General features: G+C 36.2%; 1 protein-coding gene and 1 pseudogene across 1 annotated transcript; both read right to left on the bottom strand.

The window, feature by feature from the left end:
* LOC104772588 overlaps positions 1–6,779 on the bottom strand; it is a 7,651-nt pseudogene extending 872 nt beyond the window's left edge.
* On the bottom strand, positions 7,798–8,729 carry LOC109131203 (F-box protein At5g25290-like). The gene is made up of 2 exons (XM_019241891.1): positions 8,310–8,729; positions 7,798–8,247 (listed from the first exon to the last, which is right to left on the bottom strand). The coding sequence occupies exons 1-2, from the start codon at positions 8,727–8,729 to the stop codon at positions 7,798–7,800; spliced, it is 870 nt and encodes a 289-aa protein (XP_019097436.1).

Below are 11,600 nucleotides of genomic sequence, written 5' to 3'. Positions count from 1 at the left end.
CAAAATACAAAAAGGTACCTGCCACATGAGAGGTCTGAGGATCAATCCCATGATCACAGAGCTTTGCGAGACCAAAGTCACCAAGTTTTGCCTTCATATTAGCGTCAAGGAGGACATTGGCTGGTTTAATATCCATGTGGATAATCACCTGCACCCATTGTTGGTGCAAGTAACAAAGTCCAGAAGCTACGTCTTTAATAATCTTGAATCTTTGTGACCATTCAAGACTCATTATCTGTCGGTGGTAGAGGAACTTATCAAGGCTTCCTTTTGGCATACAATCATACACCAAGTAGAGTTCACCTTTGTGTCTGCAATAACCCTGTAGCCAAACTAAGTTAGGGTGTCTGAGACGCCCAATGGTTGCAATCTCAGTAATGAACTTCTCATTCCTTGTCTTGAATCATGAGAAACCATCTTCACCGCAATCTCTACGTTGTAAACTGGTAAGGTATCTTTATAGACTTTCCCAAATCCTCCTTTACCGAGAATCTCAGTATCCTTGAAACCCTTTGTTGCAGTGTGTAGATCTTTAAAAGCAAACCTATGAGGACCAAACTATACCTCCCAGTCTTCAAGAACTTCTAGTAGCTTCTTCCTCTTCAGGAAAAGCCATAAGCTGAGACTGAAGATGATGAGTATGATGACTCCTGATTATGTACGTACACTAATCTCAAGAACGTTTGTACATACACCAAACTGCAACATACATTAAACAAAAAAACGTTATGTACGTACACCCAAACTGCAACATGCATATCTTATATTTTTGACACCTATATAACTATGTTCAATGGTGGGTTTGACACTTCTATAACTATACTCAACGGTGGATTTAATTGTCATTGTGAGAATATGGTGAGAGAATGTGATAATACACCTTTTAGTTATACATATCTTTATGTGTGATTGTTTCACTTATCTCCCTAATTAGTCTCAAACAAGATTGAATGACATAGTTCGCTTTATGATGATTGCTATCACGTTTCTCACATAAGTACTTGTTTTGAATGTTACATTAAAATAACTTGTGTACGTACATGTTTTGAATGTTTTGTTTGTAAACAATTTGTGTGTTCATATGTATGTATGCGTTCATAACTTATGTACGTATGCGTTCATATGTACGTACACGTTTATATGTACGTACACGTTCGATTTTAGGTTTAATGAACCCAAAATTACCAGAATATCCTCGTCTTCTACTTCTAACATACGGCTGAAAACCCTAATTTCTCCTGCCTCACTTTATTTTTTCATGACTTATGTCTATTTTTTTTGTTTCATTTGTGGGATTTTTACTCAACTATTATAGATTTTCATCTCAACATCTGATTTCTAACTTAAAAACCTATAAAAAGTGAGTTATATAGATCCTCCTATAAGTCTATCGCAACTTTATACTGTCTTTGCTTGATCAAACAAATTCGTATTATTCTGGTAAGACTTACAGCTGTCACAAATGCCTACTTAATCTACCACAAATTAGAAGTCTACCATTACACTACTAAAACTATTTCAAAAAACAAAGAAAGTATACCAAAAATATCTGTTAAGGACTAAGTCTGTCACATATATTTGTTGCAACGGGCCATTAGTCTACCATAAATATCTTCCCTACCTTTTAAGTCTATCGATCTACCCGCTCAACACATAAGTCTATCATCAAAGGCAGTTCCTCTACCAACTTAATCTAACGCAATCATATATCTATCTAATTAATCTACTTTAACCATAAGTGTACCAACACTACAACTAAATATACCAATTAAATCTAACGTACCCCAAAAAAATTTAACACATCATTTCTAAAATTCTTAAAATAGCATCATGCTTTTAATCTTATACTATTTATATATTCCTTGAAAATAATTTAAATATATATAAGTTATAATTATGAAGGTGAAACAACCGCACCCGGATTCCCAATCCTTACACCGGACACACGGTAAACATTCTCATCGGAACCCCATAATTCTGACAAGACAACCGGCGTTAACCGCTTCTTACTTAAAAGTTCCACAAATACTAGCTAAAGCAAACTATTTCATACTCTCCAGCTACTAATAGTAATCATACAAACGTACTTCAGCTCCACAAGCATTTTACATTTATAGACTCTGATTACTCCTCCAACTGGCCACTTCATGATCCACCCGAACAAGCCACTTAAGCATGTATCCCAAACACCACCTCATCTAGTTACTGAGTCGCACAACCAACCACCCCTAGCGACCGAGTAACAAGAGAGGTGGGCTGGAATACTTTATTTCGTCCAGCCACGGAAACACTTCTCCGACGAATCCATCGATTCACCGTCTTAGCTTTAACCCGGCATTCCTGAGCTCTAACTTGGTTCTACAACCACCATGACCTTGCTCCATAAGCTTACAGAGGTTCTAGCTCGAACCGAGCTTGTTGGTTCAACCAACAACACAACTTCACACAATTCAATCCATACAAAAGCTTATATAAACACTCGAATAATTCATAAACTAACCGTTGAAATCGGAGTTCCACCGTTGGATATGAAGCCCGGACTATGACGAGTCTCTCTACCAAATTTCTTCACGATCAGACAAGGTTTGAACCGCCAAATGCCGCCTAGAAAGAGCTATCTCGGAACAGTTTCTAAGGTTCATACTTGCCCCAGATTTCACAGTTTCAGCGAATTACTTGTCCAGGAAGTCACGAACATAACTCCACGATATCAACTCCAAATGAAAATATTTCAGATTCTGTTGACTCTTGGCATGATGGAGATCACGCCAGTATAATCACCTTTCCAAACCAATATAAGATCCGGCTCTGGCGAGCCTACAAAGTGCTACTCCACACTGCCTTTATCTCCAACCTTCTTTCACTTTCTTTCTCCTCTTCAGTTCTGTTCACTCTGCTCTGTTCTCCCATCACTAGAGAAGATTTACACAGCCATAACATGACTATCCAGACCCACAAGAGGCTTCCCCACCTCCGCCGCGTCTCTCTCTCTCATATGCGTCATGACTCCATCGCGTCTCTCTCTCCTTTTTGATAACAACATCCCTTGCTCTAGGACTCACGTTGCTTCTCCTCCTCTTGAGTCGGAAGACAACACGAACACAAACAACTCCATGGAGAAGGAGATGCTTACATGTATGCATATACTGATATACATACACGGCTCATCCCTCTCCTCCTTACATCACCACCAAACCAGGCTCTACGCCTTTTATCTCTTTACCCAAACATTGATCAACGTAAGCCATTACATACACTGACTATTACAAACACGAGCCAGCCACAACAACAACGGTGGTGGCAACTAGAACAATCATGACAAAACACTTTCTCTCTTACGATTACATAATCACTTTAATAATCAGCGAACTCAGACCACTAAGAAAATACGATCCTCTCCCATGACCACCAAACTCACAAATCAGCGACTCACATAACACAACAACATACACGAGAGTTAAGGGGTTGTTCACAACAATGGTTTGCCCTCCGATGAAGACGTGACACGCGAAGACACAGGTTGTTCACAACGAGAGTCTCGTGGTTCACAAACGGCGGCAACCAACACGAACAACATAACAAACCACAACGGCAACACAATCGAGCTAAGCCATTTACCTTTCTCGGCATCACCGGTTTACTCTCCGGTGAAAACGTTACACACGAGGGCACAAGCTGTACGCAACGAGGGTCCAGTCTCGATCCCCTCTTCATCACACGCCAACACCACCTCGCCCTTCTCTCCTCTCACGAACCATAGTTTAGCTCTTTCTCTAACCCCGAAACCGAACTCATCCCCTCTCTTCCTCTTACCACCATCGAGCTTCTCTCTCCTTTCATCTCTCTGGTGGCGACCATCGACCAACGTCCCCCCCNCCCCCCCCGAGAAGAAAATAGGCGTAGACCGTTTCTAAAGGGAACGATAGGGTTTCTTGGTTTAAATCGATTAAACCACAATTAAACTAAACTAAGAATTAATTAAACCAGTTCTAATTTAATTAATAACTCAATCAAGTTAATAAACCAACTAAAATTAAACCAGCTTTACTCCAATTCCCGACATACACACAAATTTTCTTTTTTTTTTGGAGACACGGGCGTTACAGAAGAGTGTTAAAAGATGGACAATTTTCACAAATTGCATAAAAATAAGTTTTGTTTTTAAATTTATCACATCATTTCTAAAATTCTAAAATTAGCATCATGCTTTTAATCTTTTTTTTTTGTCACGAGCTTTTAATCTTATACTCTAAATACTAAACATTGTTTGCAGTTTGTAAAAAAAATTCCATTGACACATTACTCTGAGTAAACACATTCATGACAATAAATACAGTTATAAAACATATTAATTGTAATTAATTTTGTCATATGCATAATGTCTTAAAGGTAATTGATTGAGCGAAGTAAATGTAACCTAAAGAAACTGAACAAATAAAATGTCCCAAACTAAATAAATGTGTGTAGACAATTTAGTTTTAGCAATAATGTGTATTTTTATTTAATTAAGAAAAAAATTGACACATGTTAAAAAAATTGAGTGGTGCCAAACGAAAATTTCTCATAATGACATATATAGTTAAATATACTTTATTATAGTTTAATATATAGTAAATATTGACAAGTGAAACCGATAAAAATAGTTTGGTAATAAAGCTAAAGTTGTGAGAAAAAAATTAGTGAGGAATTTATAAATTGTAAAAACAAAATAGAATATTCTTGTAAAATAAATTACTTTTTCTTTAACAAAAGTAAACTTTAGAGATTCTTGCTATGAAGTAATACTAAATTAAAAACCCAAAAATAATTAAAAATTTGGTAGACGAAAAGAAAATAAATGAACAATTTTCTTCGTAAAGAAATTTAAAGAGAAATTAGTGAGGAATTTATAAATGGTATAAATTAAAATAGATGAAATATATTCTTGTAAGATGGATTACTTTTTCTTGGACCAAAGTAAACTATATAGATTCTTGCTATGAAATAATACTAAACAATACAAACCAAAAATAATTAAAGATTTGGTAAAGGAAGATAAAAGAAATGAATACTTTTCTAAGTAAATAAATTTAAAGGATCAAACTTCAAATTAACGTAAAATACATGTGTCGCAAAAATAAAACGTCAAATGTCACATCGATAAGAAAAGTTGAAAAAAAAACTTGTCATATTATACAAGACTCAAGAGTCAAATCTAAAAACTCACTATATAATCCATCTAACTCTTAGAAAAAAAAACTCTAGGTATTTTTTTTTAAATTTTTATATTTAAAATTAACTAAAAGTTATAAATCATATTCATCATTCCAAAAATCTTTTGTTAAATTAAGAATAGGAGGAATTTCTTTGCTTTTAAAAGAATGAATTCTAGAGAATAAGTTAGAAAATTTATATTATTTTCATTTAGTCATGGCAAAAAAAAAAAAAACAGTTCAAACAGACCTATCTTATTATATAAAGCTTGATGTCAAAATAAGATCGTGACACGTGTCAATTGTATCAATCAGATGTTAACACATGTCAATTCTAAATTTATTAGAAAAATTTAAAATAAAAATGTTAAAATTCAAAACCTACCATAAAAAGGTTTTACATAAAAGTAGAATAGAGAAAAGAAAAGTTAATTTTATATAAATTCCTTTAAAGAAAAAAACCTTTGTAAACTTCCAAATGTAAAACAAAAGTTTTATTTTTAACAGTTCTAAAAATATTAAAAGGCAATTATAAAAAATTATAAAATTTAAACAGCTTTAAATTTTAGAAAAGATCATTATAAGGAAATTATAAATATATATATATATATCACAAAATTTGAAATTATAATATGTTTACTTATTTTAATTTTAAGTTGCTAATTTTATAAGAAAAATGATTACTTTTTATATAAGATAAAAAAATGACTGTGAAAATTATACAATTAATTAATGTTTCTAAAAAAATGTAAATACTCACCTTTACATAAAGAAAAATATTGTTGAAGTGAAAAATAAAAAAAGAAAAAATAGATCGTCTCATATTTTATTCACCAATCAAATAATTTATTCAAAAAGACTGCTAATGTAATATATAAGATAAGAGTATGTAAGAATACATATGCGTTTTTGTAACTATAAAAATGTTAAAGTGAAGAGATATATAATAGGTTATTTAATGTGTTCATACAAATAATTTGTTGGTAGTAGTAAAGACTAAAGAGTATATTTTAACAGTAAAATATATTTGTTTGTACAAATACTTTTTTAGTGGTAATGTAGATAGTAGATTTGTAAATGGTTATACATTAGTGTATTATAGCAAAAAAAAAACAACTATTTTCTATAACTAAAAGTTTATCTCTTTACTTTTATATATTGTTTTTCTTTACGAAAAGAATTAAACATATATTCTTTGTTAAATTTAATTTAATTTTAATAACTTTGAACTCATCTAAAACTATTTTCTTTAACTAAAAGTGTATCTATATTACTTTCTTTTTTCAACCAAACAATAAATTAAAAGGAAATTCCTCGGTTAGTTGCACAAGCCAGAGAGAAGGGGTTTACAAAAGAAACTATAGAGATAAGAGAATGCGAAGCACGAACAAGACAATCTGCCTTCGTATTTGATGCACGCGGGATCCAAGAGATGGAGAATAGTGGGAAGGACTCCAGTGAGTTAAACTCATTGAGCAGGTTGGAGAAGGACGACCAGTCTTCAAGGTACTGCACCATAGTGAGTAACTCAGCACTATTAGTCTCGAAATATTGACAAGCAATCCCTGCAGCACGTATCCATTCCATTGCCCACAACAACACTTTTAACTCCAAATGCAGGGAGAGGGGCTCTATCTTAGACACTTGGCCCCCAACAACAAGGTTCGCTCCTCACCAACGTAACACCACCATCCCAATCCTGAATGCACATTGGTTGGTTTCCAAGAACCATCAATCTGACAACAAGGTGAAAAAACCTGGACATCCAAAGTCGGAGATGGAGCTGACATGACCGCCGCAAAAGAGAGCGCCTCTTCCCAGGCTAACTTATCGCCAAAAGCCTGACTAATTATATCATTTGTCTCAATCTCTAAACCTTGAAAAACTTTTTATGGCCTTCCAGATTGCCCATAAAATCTATGGTAATTGAAAAACTTGATCAATATCACCCTGTTCAACTTCGATTACACCAACTCATATGGAAATCCCTCAAACGAGACTAGAGTCGGAGATAAATCTCAAACTTCACACGACCGAGAGAATTCAAAAAAAAAGTGATTAATAATCTCAACCGCATAGTCGCACCTTTTACACCAAATATCACATTAGACACCTCGGTGTATCTATTTACTTTTATAGATAGTTTTTATTTACTAAAATATTTACTTTATATTCTTTGTTAAATTTAATTTTATTCTATAAACTCTAAAGCCGCACATCGGATGGGTCCTAATCTAGTATATATATATTTCAAAATATATGAATATTCGAAGATACACAACTCTATAATGAACAATTGATGTTTTACAACAAAAAAAACAAATGAACAATTGCAACTTTTCGTAATACACACAATCAGAATTTTTTACAGATTTTTTTTGGAAAATTATCTAAAAATACGATTAAAAAAACATAAATTTTGGTGGCATTTATTCAGATTGTTGTTATATATGGGTTAGATTAATGTCAGTTAAAAACAAAACTGCAAAAAGAAAAAGTTTCCAGTGTTGAATATGTCTCCAAAGCTTATTCGATACACATAAAATTAAAATATAACAGAAGAGAAAAAGTGTGATCTCTCCAAGAAAAGTAAAACAAATCAAGATCATGACGGGAGAAACCATCGAGCATCCGTGAGCCACAAGTTGGAGAGACCGGGGAAGCGTTTGAGGTTCTTTGTTGCAAGGTTGAACACACATATGTCAAGGCATGAAGGTTCCAAGCCACGTTTACAAGCACGGTCATGACGGGTAAAATAGATAGAGTTTGGCTCGATGCCAAGGGTATGGTCAGCAGGCACGGTGATGCCCAAATCAAGAAGCAGTGCCTCATCACCTAGAGAATATACCTCAACAAGCGGGTTCGGGTTGTTCAAAATAGCATCCGGGTCTGGATTAGGATCCTTCTTGAAAAGACTGAACCTCCTCTGCATTGTTGTTTTGTAAAAGTAGATCTCAACCAACAAAACCTCTCCTGATGTTGTAACTGCAATGTTATAGCTAATTGTTTCATAAACATAATCACGCGGACGAAATGGCATAAGGGTATCATCATTCTTGTTAGATCTTTCGCATTGAGGATGGTAACTGAGGGACGTCCAAATCCGAATACTACTACCTCCTTGAATTCATTATCTCCGACTCGTTCAAGACTATAGTGATCCCTCTTCATCGACTCTAAAGGTGGAAGATCGATATGTTTCTCGCTAAACAAATTTATGATGTAGAGCTTAGATTTGGAATCAAGAACCAAGAACCAGTTACCTGAGTTTTCCAAGAATCTGATCCCTGAAAAGTCTCTTTTTGTTTTGTAAACCCTACCTTCATCCGGGTTATACAGACTACAAACATCGTTCTCTGGAAACAGAATCAGCCATGGATGTCTTTTTTTACAGAGCAACGTTTGTTTTGAACACGAATACCAATTGAGACACACAATCTTAGCGCGGTGTAAATCAACAAAACTCAAACGTTTGAACACAGATGTCAAGATGTCCATAGGGAGGTCCGACCGGAAGGCAAAATTAGGAGTCTTCATGCTTTTATCATACAAAATAAGCAAATGAGCAAGAGAATGTAAAATAGGGTTATTACTTCTGCTTTGCGTTATCAACTCCAACCAGACAAGAAAAACTCGTTCTAACGCTACCGCTCTATACAAGCTTCTAACATGTAATTGTTGGAACTGAATTTTCAGAAACAAGTTTCAGAAAATTGCAGGTTTTGGGACAATGACTTTCCGGAGACTTTCCGGCCAAATTCCGGCCAAATGGCTGATCGGAATTGTCTGGTCAATAGTGAAATGGAAAGCTGGTAACGAGTACTACAAGATGGTATACTCATACGTCCAAAACGGAGTTGATTTGAATGAGAAATAAGAGTGTGAAGTGAGCTACTTGGGATGGTTTGGGAAATATCCCACATCGGAAATATGGTTGATTTTTCACTCATATATATATATAGTTTCACACTCTTCTAGTTTCAAAAGTGTGTAGAAGGAAGAGGGAAGGTTCCCACACGCGAACCAAACCGAACCGGGCCGAGCATGGATGCGGGATGGGCTGGACGCGGGCCGGGCCCGGCCCGGCCGGGCTGGTCTCGGACGCGGGCTGTGGTCTCTTGGGCTTTTGGATTTTTGGGCTTTTTGGCGCTTGAGACTGATGTAGGCCCATTTAATTTTTTGGAAAGACTTGGTGTGAACTCCAAGCAAACTTGGACAGCACTCCGAGAATATTCACTGAATATTTTCTTGAGAGTTCCCTCCTTCCACTATATATAGAGACATAACCTCTCATTATTTTTCACACACAAAAACAGAAACACTCCTTCCTCTGAAGATCTCTCTCTCCCTCTCCCTTGCTTAGTCCAAGTAAGTTCTTAGTTTAGTAGTCTCGAGAGTATAACGTAGATCTGTTCGCTTGAGTTCTATTATTGGTGTGCTACTGTAATAGTTCGTGATCGGTTGTATCCTGGGATTCATAAATCGTGATTGTCCGAAAGCACTTACGGCCGATTTATTGAATTAAGGAAAGAGATATCATATCTTGCCTCCGTGATTTATTTACTGCTTTATATTATGCTGTTGTAATTCGTTTCTGATTTCGTTAATTTAAATATAATTCACATATTTTCTCAATTCGATTTTTGCGCTCCTAACAGTCTTAATTAAAAAACTCCGCTTTCTGCTTATCGCTTTAAACGGATTGAGAATTTATCGAATTTTTTTTATTTTAAAAACGATTTCAAAATCTTCTGAAAAACTGTTTTTGCTTTCATCTTTCGGTGCTTACACGGAAAGTTTTTGAAGAACGCTTTTAATTTAATTCTTTCTTCTCTACTCACTCTGGTTTCCACGAACGCTCTTAATGGAGTGAGTTTGTGAAACAAGTTTCTGCGAACGCTTGTTAAGCGAGTTTGCAAAACTATTCAGTGTAATTTAATTACTTGAATTGTTTGATTAATATATTAATCAGATCTGTTTATTGTGAAACAGAAAAATGTCTGGAGACAACACCAACAACGTTGATGGTGCTAGGGTTCCTGCAACCCCTGTTGAAACTCCTGCGGAGTTGGCTTTACGCCTTGCTAAAGAACTTGAAAAGACGAAGCTTACCGATTCGGGTATGGAAAACGTGCGCCGAAATCTGTTCGGTAATGGATCAACCCACATGGGAATACCACCTTCGGCTTCCCAAGGGATGATGCCAGATAAGTTCGATGGCAAAGCTGGGTTCAAAACATGGCAAAACAAGATGCGCTACTACTTGGCCAGCATGAACATGGAAAGGTACCTCACAGAGGATCCACCAACGCTTCCACAAGGTGACACTGACGTGTATGTGGTTGGAAGTATGGATAGTTGGGATCAAGGAGACTACTGTTGCAAAGGTCAGATTCTGAACCGTTTGGTCAATGATCTGTATGACCTCTACAGTATGTACAAGACTTCAAAAGCATTGTGGCTAGCTTTGGAGACCAAGTACAAGACTGATGAGTCTGGGATGCAGAAATTCTCAACTACGAAGTTCCTGAACTTCAAGATGGTGGATTCCAAACCAATTATGGAACAAGTGGAAGCTCTTCAACGCATCTTTCAGGAGATCGATTTGGAAGGGATGTCGATCTGCAATGTCTTCAAAACGAATTGCTTGATCGAGAAGCTACCACCAGGCTGGTCGAATTTCAAGCATTACCTTAACTTCAAGCGTAAGGCAATGTCTCTTGATGATCTCATCCGTCGGTTGAGAGTTGAGGACAACAATCGTGGAGCTCATTCGGATGCTCAAAGCCAAGGGCATGATGTTCATGTAGCTGAGCATAAGGCCAAGTTTAAAGGCAAGGGTAAAGGGATCTCTATTCCTCATAAACCGTTGAAGGTGTCATCTGGACCAAACTTCAAGAAGAGCAACCTTGAGAGGAAGTTCAAAGGGAAGTGTCATCATTGTGGTAAGATTGGACACAAGGCTGATGTTTGCAAAAGCAAAGCAAAAGATCTCAAGTTGCAAGCAAACCTAAGTGAAGAAGACATGGTTGTGGTGGTTACTGAATGTAACATGGTGGAAGACAACCCAGTGGAGTGGTACTACGACACTGGTGCTACCACACACATATGCTCTGATAGGACCATGTTCACCACCTATGTGCAGAACAAGTCAAATGAGCAGCTTTTCATGGGCAACACGGCGGTGTCCAAGATTGAAGGTAAAGGCAAAGTGGTTCTGAAGCTAACTTCTGATCGTGAGCTCACCTTGCAGAACGTGAAGCACGTAGCTGACATGCGGAAGAATCTCATCTTTGGAACAGTTCTAAGCAAGCATGGTTTTTCCATCAATTTTGAGGCTGATAAGTTAGTTCTTAAGAAAAATGGGATGTATTTGGGAAAGGGTTTTGTTAAGGGTGGACTGATCAA

Source organism: Camelina sativa, chromosome 20 (assembly GCF_000633955.1).
Source record: "Camelina sativa cultivar DH55 chromosome 20, Cs, whole genome shotgun sequence".
Classification (NCBI taxonomy): Eukaryota; Viridiplantae; Streptophyta; class Magnoliopsida; order Brassicales; family Brassicaceae; genus Camelina; species Camelina sativa.
The sequence above is the reverse complement of the archived record's forward strand: the minus strand, read 5'-3'. Positions and strand labels throughout refer to the sequence as shown.

Bases quoted from the DNA above. Each gene is read 5' to 3' on its own strand.
- LOC109131203 (XM_019241891.1), bottom strand. From the start codon at position 8,729: ATGAAGACTCCTAATTTTGCCTTCCGGTCGGACCTCCCTATGGACATC. The intron at 8,248-8,309 runs GTAGTAGTATTC...AGATCTAACAAG, and splicing joins GAGATAATGAATTCAAGGAG to AATGATGATACCCTTATGCC.